Consider the following 13,705-nt stretch of genomic DNA (forward strand, 5'->3'; position numbering starts at 1 on the left):
GTGATCTCTGTCTGTCAAATAAATAAATAAAATCTTTTTAAAAAATTTTAAATATAAATAAATAAATAAATGAAGATTTTATTTATTTATTTGATAGAGAGCACAAGTAGGCAGAGTGGCAGACAGAGGGGCAGGCAGAGGGAGAGAAACAAGCTCCCCACCGAGCAGGGAGACCAATGCAGGGCTTGATCCCAGGACCCCAGGACCATGACCTGAGCCGAAGGCAGAGCCTGACTGACTAAGCCACTGAGGAGCCCTTGGTGACAGTTCTTGAGCAGATTTAGGGTCCCAAGAATCTTCCTCCTGCCACAGTGCAACAGAGCCTGTCACCGCCAAGAGAGAAGTCCCCTCAACGGGCCCTCCCCTTCTAGGTACAGATTCCTTTTGGTCAGGTTTAGTATTCAAGGAGAATAAGTGGTCCTGTCTTTGTCGCTTCTGTCCCCTCTTCCCAAGATCATATTCTCTGTCCTGTAACACACTACTTTGTTTGGGGTTGGGGTGGGCATGCAACTCCTTCCTTCAGAGCCGACTCGGAGGGAGGAGGTGGCACCAAATGTTCTCATTGATGGAGAACTCATGGCCCATTTTAAGGGCATTTCTCATCCAGATCCTGGGGGGACCCCAGCACTGTTCTAGCCCTGGAGCACCAAGGGGCGGGGAACCTGGGTTCTAGCCCTGGCTTTGCCACTGAGGTCACTCCACCTCCAGTCCCTGTTTCTTTTTGTAAAACAATGGGATTAGACCAGGAAATCCCTAAGTGCCCTGTCCCCCTTCCCACTTTGATATTTTAACAATATATGCCCCCCCATATATATATATATATATATATATATATTGATAGAATTCACCTTCAACCTGTTCTCTAGAAGAGGAAGCATTTGCATCTATCTGTGGGTGACATGCCTAGTGACACAGGTGGGTTCCAGGGAAGCCAGTCTGATTCTTGGTCCGCTTGGCTGGTCAACCCTTCTGAGCGAGCTGCCTGCCATCCCATGGCCAGCCGCAAGTCCCACGCAGACTGCCATTTCAGTGGTCCTAAACCATACGGTCAGGTAGGGTGACAGCGTCAGGAGGGAAGTCAAGGCCAGGCCCTGCCCTTCTGTAGCCTCTGCAGCTGGGAAGGAGGGTCCTACCATGAACTCTGAGTTCCAGAGTTGACCAGAATCTATGGAGGACTCCAAGAAGTAAGAATTCAGCACCCGGGAAAGCAAAACCTGCAGGGGAAACTGTGTCAGAAATGGAGCCAGGGGCACCCGGCTGGCTCAGTCAGTAGAGTACCTGACTCTTGATCTCAGAGTGGTGAGTTCAAGCCCCACACTGGGTATAGAAATTAGTTGGAAAAAAATGCAGACAAATGATTAAGAAATACATTCACGCGCACGTGCGCGCGCACACACACACATACAGCTCATATACATTGCTAAAGGGGCAAAAAAAAAAAAAAAAAAGTGTGTCCCTTTGATCTTATTTTCCAATCCATCATAGGCAACCCGTTACAGCTTCTTCCGAGTCCCTCCAAAGACATTCCATGCTTATGTCATCAAATATATTTATCTATTCTTTTAGAAACAAATTATAGCCTATCAACATTCTGCACTTTGAAAATTTTTTGCATATCAGTTCAGGAAGCTCTGCCTAATTTCTAAAATAATCATACGAACTCTTTTTCTTTTTTTAAGATTTTATTTATTTATTTGGTCGGCGGGGCGTGGAGAGCCCAGAGAGAGAGAGTGGGAAAGAGATGCAGACTCCCCATTGAGCAGAGAGCTTGACCTGGAGCCCTCACTCAGGACCCTGAGATCATGACCTAAGCCAAAGGCAGACACTTAATGGACTGAGACCCAGGCGCCCCAGAACATATTTTATTCAATGGACTCCACTGTTTACTTAAGCGGTCATCTACTGAAGAGTATTTAGGTTGTTCATGAATTTTCATTCCAAGTAATGCTTAGGTTACTCCTGTATGTACTTTCTGGTGCACACACGGACGAAACCTGTAGGGCATATTTCTAGAGCTGCTGAAGCAAAGCCTATTTGTATTTAATTTTGAAAGGAGTTGTCTCATTTCCTTCCAAGAAGTTGCACCAGTGTACAGCAAATGGGAATGTCTGTCTGTGTCCTTAAAGGACTGTCCAGCCTACAACACTCCAGTGCTATTTCCATCGAACGTAGCTGCGCTCCCAGGAGACAGAGCAGGCATGATTATTACCACCTTTTTGGAAACAGGAAAGTGAGGCCCAGAAAAGTCACTAAGACTCTGATAAGGCCTGCAACAGAGCCCAAGTATCTAGATCTCGGACTGGAGGCCTAACTCAGACGCACAGGGCAGCTCCCGGGCAGGCTCATCCAGATTCACCGATTCACCCAGAGTCACCGGTTCTGACGGAGGCCAGCAGGAGGGAGGGTGGGGAGGACCCCCGCCCAGGGAATCCCAAGTCGGTCCCTGGCCGGGGCAGCAGCCCGGCAGGCGCCGGACGGGTCGCCCAGCCCAGGCGTGAACCCTCGGGCGAAGCGGAGCTCACGTCCCTGGGACAGCAGGTGCCTCCTAGGCCAGCTCCCACCTCCATGGAGTCCTCCCTCCGTCCGGCCCCCGCATCGGCCCGCCTAGGACCGACCGAGCCAGGGCGGCCCCTCCTCAGCACCAGATTTCAAAAGGGCAAAATGGTACGCGCCGAAGAGAGCGTGCCCTCGCCGCTTCCCCCTGCGCCCCAGACGCCTCAGAGCCGCGGATGCCAAGAGAAACTACCTTTCAGGCCTCCGCGGCCTCTCCTACGCCAGCAGCGCCCGCGCCGGGGTTTGGGGACCGGGTGGGGGAGAAGGACCCAGAAGCTCAGAACCCACCGCGACGCTCCGGCGCCATCTGGCGTCCGCTCTTTTGGCCTCCGGGTAGCAGCCCGGAAACTACATTTCCCACCGCGCCTAGCGCGTCCGCGCAGGCGTGAAGAGCCTCTCTCGTTTCCATGGGAACCTTCGAGGGTCCCAGCGGCTCGACTCTGAGGACCGCGTGGCCGTTGCTCCCCCTCAGGTGCCCTCGAGCTAGGGGTCTGCAGAGGGGCAGAGTGGGGGGGCTTGCGGGGAGGGAGCCAGGCGGCTCTGGCTCCCGGGACCAGCGCTGCCAAATGCTCGGCGTCCGGCCGGCCGCGCGCTCCCGGGGCCTCGACGTCCTGAGGCGAGGTGGCCCGGGGAGGCCTGGCTCGGCGAGGCCAGTGTCCGCCTCCGGCCCGCGCGGTCCCGCTCGCTTCGCGCCAGCGCCCGGTCCCCGGCCGAGAGCCCGCGCGCCGGCAGGTACTCCCGGGGCGCGGGCCGGGCGCGGCTGCCCGCGGGACGGTGGGCGCCGCCGCCGGGCGAGGAGGAGCAACAGCCGGGCAGGACAGCGAGCGCGCCCGGGGCTGGATCCGGCTCTGCCCCTCACGGACCCGGACCCGGGGCCACCGCTCGGGGCTTCGGTGTCCCCCCGCCCCCGTCAGTGCGGCCAGGGCTGGAATTCTGGGGGCACCTTGCGGTCGCGTCGCCGGGCGGCTCGGGCTCTGCGCGACCCGGGGAACGAGCCCCTTCCTCTCTCCGCGCGCGTTTCCTCCGCTGTCACGGAGGGAGGTTGGAGCGGGTGATCCTTGCGGCCTCTTCCAGAGGGTGTGGGGTCTTACCCGCGCGTGCAAGAAGAGGGAAAGGGACCTGGATGGCTTGAGCGACCATCTCAGCTCGCCGTCTGGAGTCAGAGAAGCTTGGGTTTGTGACTGCGGGCAAAGTTACTGCATCTCTCGAGCCTCCGTTTTATCAGATGCAAAACAGGGGGTGATGAGCGTGCCCCAAATGAGATAATGTGTGTATGTTTTTGACCCCAGGCCCGCCCCTAGTGAAATCCCAGCCGTCATTTCCGAGACTCTATAAACATTCCTTCGCTATCATGAGACCTTTCCTGAATTTTGGAGTCGCTCCTCTGCTGATGGGCAAACCCATTCTCTAGGAGGATGGTTAAAGGCTGATTCCGATGGGAACCAGCTGTGGCTGTCCTCCCTCCAGCTGTGGTCTGGGTTCTGTCCCTACCCCACAGCCTCTAGGGAGGCGGCCAAGCCCACACCGGGCAGCGCGGAAGATGCTTTCCCTTCCGGAAGATTCCTAAAGGATGTGAGCACTCGAGTGCTAATGGAATTATTTTCATATAACATTTACGTAGGACTGGATATACACACAGTCAGAAGGAATTCGTCAGAGTTCTATGCCACTGGCTTTGAGTTCAAACTTCGTATTAATTGGGAAAACCCTAACAAGGAATTTAAAAAAAATTTTTTTTTAAGATTTTATTTATTTATTTGAGAGAGAATGAGTGAGAGAGAGCATGAGAGAGGAGAAGATCAGAGGGAGAAACAGACTCCCCAAGGAGCTGGGAGCCCGATGCGGGACTTGATCCTGGGAGTCCGGGATCATGACCTGAGCCCAAGGCAGTCGCTCAACCAACTGAGCCACCCAGGCGCCCCCTAACAAGGAATTTTAAATTAGTGATAAAATGTATCATTTATTAAGTCTGGGAATTCCTAGTGGCTTCACAAACAAGCCTTCACTTATCCAACAGGCATCTTGATGTGGAAGCTAGGTGTTCTGCAGGTTGCTTTTGCCTGCTTGTTATGTACCTGGTAGGGCTTGGGGTCGTCCGAAGGATGCAAAGATGTAGAAAATGATCTTTGCCCTCAAGAGAAGTCTGTGTGTGTAGGGGGGTGCCTGGGTGGCTCAGTGGGTTAAAGCCTCTGCCTTCAGCTCAGGTCATGATCCCAGAGTCCTGGGATCGAGCCCCACATCGGGCTCTCTGCTCAGCAGGGAGCCTGCTTCCTCCTCTCTCTCTCTGCCTGCCTCTCTGCCTACTTGTGATCTCTGTCAAATAAACAAATAAAATCTTTAAAAAGAAAAGAAAAGTCTGTAGGGGTGCCTGGGTGGCTTAGTGGTTAAGGGTCTGAGTCTTGATCTCAGGGTGGTAAGTTCAAGTCCCTTGTTGGGCTGCACACTGGGCATGGAGCCTACTTTTTAAAAAAAAGTCTATAGAGAAGATCATTTGTGCCTACCAAACACGGACTGCAGGAGGAAAGTGATGCGTCCTGAGAGAGTACAGGTGTCTGCTGTGCACGTTCAGAGGCAGGAGACCCCACTGCTAAGTGGCTGTGTCATGAGAGCAGCAGGGAGCAGACAGCGTTTCAGCCGGGCCTTGGAGGATGTGGACGAGGTGCATGTGTGCAGAAGTAGGGCAAAGTTACTGCAGGTTCCCTTCTGGCAGCCCGTGGGGGAGAAATGTCTGGGGCCCTAACTGGATGTGAGGTCTTGGAAGGCAGGGACTGGGTTTGGTCAGGGTCTGACTCCCAGCATGGCATGTAGGCTCTGTTAGTGAAGGAACAAGGGTTGTGAGTTTCCTGCAGAGATGAGCCCAGGTGTGGTCTTTGTACTGTCTTGAGACCCTTTTATTAAGCTTCCATGCTGTCTTATAGATGTCCTTCTTGGGGAGGAGTGTGAATAAGCAGGTGATTATGGGGCATAGGCTGTATTGGTGGCAGGTTTAGTACAGTAACTGGGAGTCCGGTGAATAGGGTTTCGTGAATGGGTAGGAGGGCGTGTGAGCCTTCGTCCCTGGAAGTGAGCGGAATAGCCACAAGGGAAGGACACCTTGGCATGGCGGTGTGAAGCGGTCTTGGGGCCCAGTGATGGCCACTCCTTTGGGTCTGTTCTTGGCTCTTCTTTGTCTGTGGCCCTCTCTTCCCCAGAGAAATTTCTTGCCCATTTATGACCCACCTGGGGGTGGAAACCATGTCCACCGTGCCGAGACCTGTGGCGGCTGCGGAGGAATGAAGCTGGCTTCAGCAGTGCCTTCTTCAGGCTGACTTCTGGGCCCGTCCTTCTAGTCCTGCCTGGGGCTGACCCTGTGCCAGGAGCAAGCCCTGGAGCTGACCTCTTGGAGCAGCTGCCAGTGACCCCGGGAGCAGAGAACTGCCTTAGGACCTGGGATAGAGGAGTCACTTGAGGATGGCAAAGCAGAGACTCCTGACAGAGAACGGCTCGAGGACAGGGCAGACCCCCCCCACGGCCTACTTAGACTCCCCTCTGGGACCTCCTGTGGCTCATGAAGGGTGAAGTCATCCTCAGAATGAGGAAGCTGGGGAGGGTTTAAGTGGATGCACAAAGAAGGGATGGGGCGCCACTGACTGCTGATTTTGTCCCCAGATGTGGGATGATGGCGCAGGACTTCTGGAAGCTACAGAAGCTCCTCTTCCTGAACGGGGGACCCAAAGTGAGCTGTGACCTTGTCTCCCGGGCAGCTTGTGCTCCCAACCCTGGAGTCCTGTTCTTCCTCTTTGTCCTGCCCCTCCGGCTCGCCCCACCTCCACCGGCCACAGGTAAGTGCCTGCTGGGTGTGCCAGCATTCCTGCATTGCTAAGTGCCACGTAAAGCTTTAGTAAGTCTAGAACCTGGTGCTGGAGAGGAGGTGGTGGTCAGCGCCAGCTACTTCAGGGGCACACTGGTCCTTCACAGCGGCCCGCGAGTCTCCCATTATGACTTCCCCTTTCCCACCTACGGGATCTGGGTTTTTAGGTTATAGACCAAAGAGCCAAATGGTGGTTTTGAGACCAGCGAGCTTTCCACTGCCTCGGCTGTCCCCGAAGGGCTGCCATCTGCCTTCTGGTAAGGTCATGGTCATAGGCTAATCTGAAAGTAGACCTGTACGCTGCTTCCTTCCTATTTCAGCCAGAGTTCCCTACCCACGTTCCTGTTCCAGCCTGGCCCAGCTGCTGTCTGTTACCAGACGTATGTGGCCCGAATCTCTCGTCATGCCCTCTACAGACACTGCCTTGTTCCTATGGCAGCATGTTGCAGCGGAGAGCTGGTGCTCTGCCCCCGCCTCTGCCAGATGTCCCTGCTCCTGGGCGGCCGCCCCGGGTCACTGAGATGCTCTAGGGGATCCTGTGTCTGGGCGGGACACGAGATGGCACGCCTGGCTGTCGTTCCATGAGCCTCAGAGGTGAAGATGGAGAGGGAGCTGTGGCAGGAAGGGGCGCGAGGCACAAGCCAGGATGCGAGCAAGGCCCCGTGTGCTGGCCTAGCTCACGTCAGACATAATTGTGGGGGCGGGCAGCCCGTTGGGGAAAGGAGTATGCTTCTCGAGGACAGAGCTGATGGTATGGACCCCACAGAGTGTATGTGGCCTGGGAAGGCGTGGAACTGGGCGAGGGTGCTCGGGGCACAGCTCATGGTCCACCCCAGCAGAACTCACGGCCACGCAGCTCATTTCTGGGTTTGGTGGACTGACCCCCATCTGCCGAAGGCCTCGGGAGGCCTTCACAGCTGTGGCATGAACTATATTGATAAGCTTGTGTCCCATCACCACTATCCATTTCCAGAACCTTTTCATCAAACATCCCGTCTGCCCTGGTAATCTCTAGTTTGTTTTTCTTCCTTCCTTCCTTCTTTTCTTTCTTTCTTCCTTTCTTCCTTTCTTAGATTTACTTATTATTTTAGAGAGAGCAAGTGAAAGGGAGAGAACATGCCTGAGTGGGGGGAGGGGCAGAGGAGGGAGAGAGAGAGAGAGAAACAGATTCCCTGCTGAGCACGGAGCCGACGTGGGGCGTGGAACCAAAGTCAAGAGTCTGACACTCTGCCAACTGAGCCACCCAGGCGCGCCTTGATTCTACTTTCTATCTCCATAGATTTGCTTATGCTACTACGTACCTCGTGTGAGTGGAATCATCCAGCATCTGTCATTTTGTGTCTGGCTTATATCACTTAGCATAATATCTTCAAGATTCATCTGTGCTTCTAGGATGTGCCAGAATTTCATTCCTTTTGAAGGCCGAAGAATATTCTACTACATGGGGGTACCTGGGTGGCTCAGTGGGTTAAAGCCTCTGCCTTCGGCTCAGGTCATGATCCCAGGGTCCTGGGATCCAGCCCCACATCAGGCTCTCTGCTCAGTGGGGACCCTGCTTCCTCCTCTCTCTCTGCCTACTTGTGATCTCTGTCTGTCAAATAAATAAATAAAATCTTTTAAAAAAATATTGCACTACATGGATAGACTATATTCTGTTTAGCCATTTATCTGTTGATGGACATATGCGTTGTTTCCGTCTTTTGGCGACTGCGAATGATGCCGTAAATGTGAGTGTACAAGTGTCTGTTTGGGTCCCTGCTTCAGTTCTTTAGGGCCTGTGCCTAAAAGCAAGCCTGGGAATCATATCATAAGTCTATGTTTAACTTTCTGAGAAATTGCCAAACTGTTTTCATAGTGACCAGGAAACTTCACAGTGATGCAATATCATTATCTAGATTGCCTATCATAATTACATTTCTTCAAATATCCCTAAAATTTCCATTATAGCATTTTGCTCTGTTTTTTTTTTTTTTTTTTTAAAGATTCAAGACCCAGTCAGGGGTCACAGACTGGTTTTAGTTGTCCTGTCTCTTGATTCTTCTTTTTTTTCTTAAGATTTTATTTATGGGGGCGCCTGGGTGGCTCAGTGGATTGAGCCGCTGCCTTCGGCTCAGGTCATGATCTCAGAGTCCTGAGATCGAGCCTTGAATTGGGCTCTTTGCTCAGCAGGGTGCCTGCTTCCTCCTCTCTCTCTGCCTGACTCTCTGCCTACTTGTGATCTCTCTTTCTCTGTCAAATAAATAAATAAAATCTTTTTTAAAAAATGCTTAAAAAAAGATTTTATTTATGTATTTATTTATTTGAGAGAGAGAGAAAGCACAAGCGGGGGGGGGGTGGCGGCAGAGGGAGAAGCAGACTCCCTGATGAGCAGGGAGATGGATGCAGGGCTCGATCTTGGGACCCCAGGATCATGACCTGAGCTGAAGGCAGATGCTTAGCTGACTGAGCCACCCAGGCCCCCGTGGAATATATGGTGGTCTTAATGGGGAGTCTTACCAGAATAATTAAAACTGTAAAAAAGAACCAAATGGACTGAAAAATCCATTGGAGAGGCTTAAAAGAAGATTGAAGAAGGCTTGGAAGAAGAAAAGCCCATGAGTTTAAGGACGGTCCGGAGAAATGATGTCCTCTGAAAATCAGAGACAAAAGTATCGAATAGAAATTAACAGTGCCCAGTGATCTGTGGGATGATATCAAACAGTCTGACATACGTGTCCGGAGGTCCAGAAGGAGAGGAGACAGAGAATGGGATAGAAAAAAATATTTGGAAGAGAGAATGATAAAAAAAAAAAAAAAATCTGAAATTTGATGAGAAACATTCACTTGCAGATTCAAAAAGCTTGGCAAGACACACATAGGATGAGCACAAAGAAAATCACACCTGGAGTGGGCACATGATAGTCAGACTGCTGAAAACCAGAAGTAAAGAAGACATTTCGAAAGCAGGTGGGTTACAGATCAGGGAACAGTGACGTCCAAGAGACCAGGACGGAAGACAGTTGGGGTCACACCTCTAAAGTGCTGACAAGACTTTCTTTTCATTTTTCTAAAGATTTTATTTATTTGTTTGTCAGAGAGAAAGAGAACCCACAAGCAGGCAAAGGCAGTGAGAGAAGCAGGCTCCCTGCCAAGCCAGGAGCCTGATGTGGGACTCGAGCCCAGGACCCTGGGATCATGACCTGAATCAAAGGCAGCAGCTTAACCGACTGAGCCACCCAAGCATCCTGCTGACAAGACTTTGAATCTAGAATTCTTTAGCCGATGAAAATACCTTGCAGTAGGAGGGAGAAGGAACGACATTTTAAGAAAAATGACAGAGGAGAGAATTTGCTGCTGGCAGGCCTGCACTATGAGAAACGCTAAAGGGTGTTCTTCAGGCTGAAAGGAAATTTGGCAACTTGGATCCATAGGAAGGAATGAAGCACCACAAAAATGATAATATCTGGGTAAATTTAAAAGCACTGCTTTTTTCTTTTCTTAATTTCCGTAACAGAAAAATGTATTTACAGCGAAAATAATATTATCATAAAATACAGTTTATGGGGTGCCTGGGTGGCTCAGTGGGTTAAAGCCTCTGCCTTCAGCTCAGGTCATGATCTCAGGGTCCTGGGTTTGAGCCCTGAGTCCTGCTCTCTGCTCAGCAGGGAGCCTGCTTCCTCCTCTCTCTGCCTGCTTCTCTGCCTGTCAAATTAATTAATTAATTAATTAATTAAATCTTTAAAAATTTTTTAAAATGTAGCAACATGATAGACTTTTCTACTATTGATATATTGATATATTGAAATCCTCACCAGCGCCCCCCAGCACCTCAGAATAAGACTGTACTTGGAGATAGAGTCCTTACATAGATGCTAAGTTAAAATTAGGTCATTAGCCTGGACCCTTATCCAGTATATTTGGTGCCTTTACAAGAAGAGATTTGGGGGCACCTGGGTGGCTCAGTCGGTTAAGCTGACTGCCTTTGGCTCAGGTCATGATCCCAGGGTCCTGGGATAGAGCCCTGCATCGGGCTCCCTGCTGAGTGGGGAGTCTGCTTCTCCCTCCCCCTCTGCCGCTCCCCTGCTTCTGTGTGCTTGCGCTCTCTCCATCTTTCTCTCTCAAATAAATAAATAAATAAATAAAATCTTGAAAAATAAATAAATCAAATAAATAAATAAATAAAATTCAAAAGATCAAAATCTCAGAGATCATGTTCTCTGATCGCAATGGAGTGAAGCTAGAAATAAATAATAATATATCTGGGAAAATCCCCAAATGTTTACAAATTAATGTATTCGTAGGGGCGCCTGGCTGGCTCAGTCGGTAGAGCATGCAGCTCTTGATCTTGGAGTTGTGAGTTTGAGCCCCACGCTGCATGGAGAAATTATTTAAAAATAAAATCTTAAAAAAAGAGAAAACATATATCTTTGTTAAGAAAAAAAAGATTTAATGTATTTATTTGACAGGTAGAGATCACAAGTAGGCTGAGAGGCAGGCAGAGAGAGAGGAAGAGGAGGAAGCAGGCTCCCTGCTCAGCAGAGAGCCCGATGCGGGGCTCCATCCCAGCACCCTGGGATCATGACCCAAGCAGAAAGCAGAAGCCTTAACCTACTGGGCCACCCAGGCGCCCCAGAAAATATATTTCTCTATAACTAATGAGCCAAGGAAGAAAACAGTGAAGTTAGAAAATACTTCAAACTGGGGGTACTTGGGTAGCTCAGTCAGTTAAGTATCCTATTCGTGATTTTGGCTTAGGTCCTGATCTCAGGGTTGTGAGATCGAGCCCCGTCTCAGGCTCTGCACGCAGCAGGGAGTCTGTCTGAGATTCTCTCTTCCTCTCCTCTCTTGGCCCCTCTCCCTGCTTGCACTCTCTCTCTCTCTCAAATATATAAATTAAAAAAAAATACTTCAAACTGAACAAAAATGAAAGCCAGCATATCAAAATTTGTGTATTGCAGCTAAAGATGTGCTTAGAGGAAAATCAATAACTTTATTTATTTTTATTTTTATTTTTTAAAGATTCTATTTATGTGGGGGCGACTGGTGGCTCAGTGGGTTAGGTCTCTGCCTTCGGCTCGGGTCATGATCCCAGGGTCTTGGGATCGAGCCCCGCATCGGGCTCTCTGCTCAGCAGGAGCCTGCTTCCCCCCACCGCCCCGCCTGCCTCTCTGCCTACTTATGATCTCTCTCTGTCAAATAAATAAATAAAATCTTAAAAAAAATAAAAAAGAATGTAGTTACATGTTACAACATGGATGAACCTTGAAAACCTTATATGGTAGGGGCACCTGGGTGGCTCAGTGGGTTAAGCCACTGCCTTCAGCTCAGGTCATGATCTCAGGGTCCTGGGATCGAGTCCCACAACGGGCTCTCTACTCAGCAGAGAGCCTGCTTCCCTCTCTCTCTCTGCCTGCCTCTCTGTCTACTTGTGATCTCTCTCTGTCAAATAAATAAATAAAAATCTTTTTAAAAAATCATTAAAAAAAAAAAGAAAACCTTATGGTAAGTCAGAGAAAGAGAAGGCTCTGCAAAAGGCTACATGTTGGGCGCCTGGGTGGCTCAGTGGGTTAAGCCGCTGCCTTCGGCTCAGGTCATGATCTCAGAGTCCTGGGATCGAGTCCCGCATCAGGCTCTCTGCTCAGCGGAGAGCCTGCTTCCCTCTCTCTCTCTCTGCCTGCCTCTCCATCTACTTGTGATTTCTCTCTGTCAAATAAATAAATAAAATCTTTAAAAAAAAAAAAAAAAAAGGCTACATGTTGTTTGATTCCACTTGTATGAAATGTTAAGAAAAGGCAAATCCGTAGAGAAGGAAAGTAGACAAGTGATTGGCAGGGGGTTTGAGACTGACTGCTAATGAGCTTCCTTTTGGAGTAACAGAAGTGTTCTGGAGTTAGTGGCAATGATTGTACAATGTAGTGAGTATACCAAAAACCATTGATTCGTACCCTTTTCCTTTATTTTATTTTTTTAAGTAATCTCTACACCCAGCATGGGGCTTGAACTTAGGACCCCGAGACAAAGAGTTGCATTCTCTACCGAGTGAGCCAGCCAGGTGCCTCCCCACCCAGATTTGTACACTTTTACATGATGGATTTTATGTATTATGTTAGGCTCAAGGAGTAAAATAAGACAAGCTAAACAAACAAACAGTTAAACCCCAAGAAATGAAATAATGAGAGCAGAAATTAGTGACATGGAAACACACCAAGAACAAAGAAAGCAAAACCAAAAGTTGGGTTCTTTGAATAAAATTAATAAAATTGATAGACCCCTAGCAAGACTGATTAAGAAAACAAGGCGGGAAATAGGAACGACCAGTCACTGGGAACAAGAGAGTGAGAAGGGGTAAATGACGAGAGTAAGGAAGCTTTTGGGCAGAGCGAACGTTCTAGACCTTCACTGGGTCGATGGTTACATCAATGCATACATTCACCAAAACTATATGCTTAAATCTGTAATTTTGTTGTAGATGAATTTTATTTCAACAAAATGAAAACATTAAAAAATTCTAGGGGCAAAAAAACCCCCAAAATTCTAGGGACACCTGGCTGGCTCAGGTGGTAGCACACGCAACTCGTGATCCTCTGTGAGTTCAAGCCCTGTGTTGAGACTAGAGCTTACTTAACCCCCCACCAAAAAAAAAAAAAAAAAAAAAAGAAGGAAAGAAAGAAAAGAAAAAAATCTACCATATTGTTATCTCCAATTCAAATCTGATAACTTGAGGATTTTTCCTCATCTTCCTTCCGCATTTTATCTCCCTTTTTCCATAGTGCAACCTCTGACTTCCAACATCTATATATTTATTCATTTTTTGGTATCCTTCATCCAAAAACAGCAAAAGAGTTTTAGAATTCCTACACCATTCCATTATCAACAACAAACCTATTAAATAAAGTTCAAGATTTTTTTTTTTTTTGGTAGTCCTTAGGAAGCCCATAAACTATATTGAGAATTTATTTGTATTCTTGTATTATTTTTTCTGTGTGGTTATATCATCAATTTGATACACAGTTAGGTTCAGGTGTTAGTATTTGTAGTCAATTTTAGGATTTTAAAAAAATCTCCTGAGATATTTTTGAATTTGTAAAATATTCATACGATTCAGGAGCTGAGACTGTATCAAAAATACTTAGACAGATTTCCCTCCCGTCCTCTTTCAGCCCGTTCTTACCGACCCCCAACAGGCCCCGTCTTACTCACCTCTAGTTTACTCTTCCTATGTTTCTTCTTTCAGATTTATACCCTATTTTCCCTTTTTCCCTTACTCAAGGATAGCACACTACATATTTAACAAGATATCCTAGAAATCACTTTGTATCAGCT

The 13,705-nt window shown here is 48.9% G+C and overlaps 1 protein-coding gene across 16 annotated transcripts in view; it reads left to right on the forward strand.

Moving 5' to 3' along the window:
* Positions 1-2,918: 2,918 nt before the first annotated feature.
* The window catches only part of LOC131816330 (uncharacterized), a 50,042-nt gene continuing 39,255 nt past the window's right edge, over positions 2,919-13,705 (forward strand). For 7 of the 16 annotated variants that reach the window (XR_009348038.1, XM_059149032.1, XM_059148991.1 and 4 more), the window contains exons 1-2: positions 2,919-3,025; positions 6,202-6,374. Coding sequence is in view for 9 of the 16 variants with exons in the window: in XM_059149032.1 (XP_059005015.1) it covers positions 2,961-3,025; positions 6,202-6,374 (238 nt within the window). In the remaining 7 variants the exon portion in view is untranslated. The other 9 variants (XR_009348029.1, XR_009348025.1, XR_009348035.1 and 6 more) reach the window with 5 other exon arrangements.

Source organism: Mustela lutreola, chromosome 1 (assembly GCF_030435805.1).
Source record: "Mustela lutreola isolate mMusLut2 chromosome 1, mMusLut2.pri, whole genome shotgun sequence".
NCBI lineage: Eukaryota > Metazoa > Chordata > Mammalia > Carnivora > Mustelidae > Mustela > Mustela lutreola.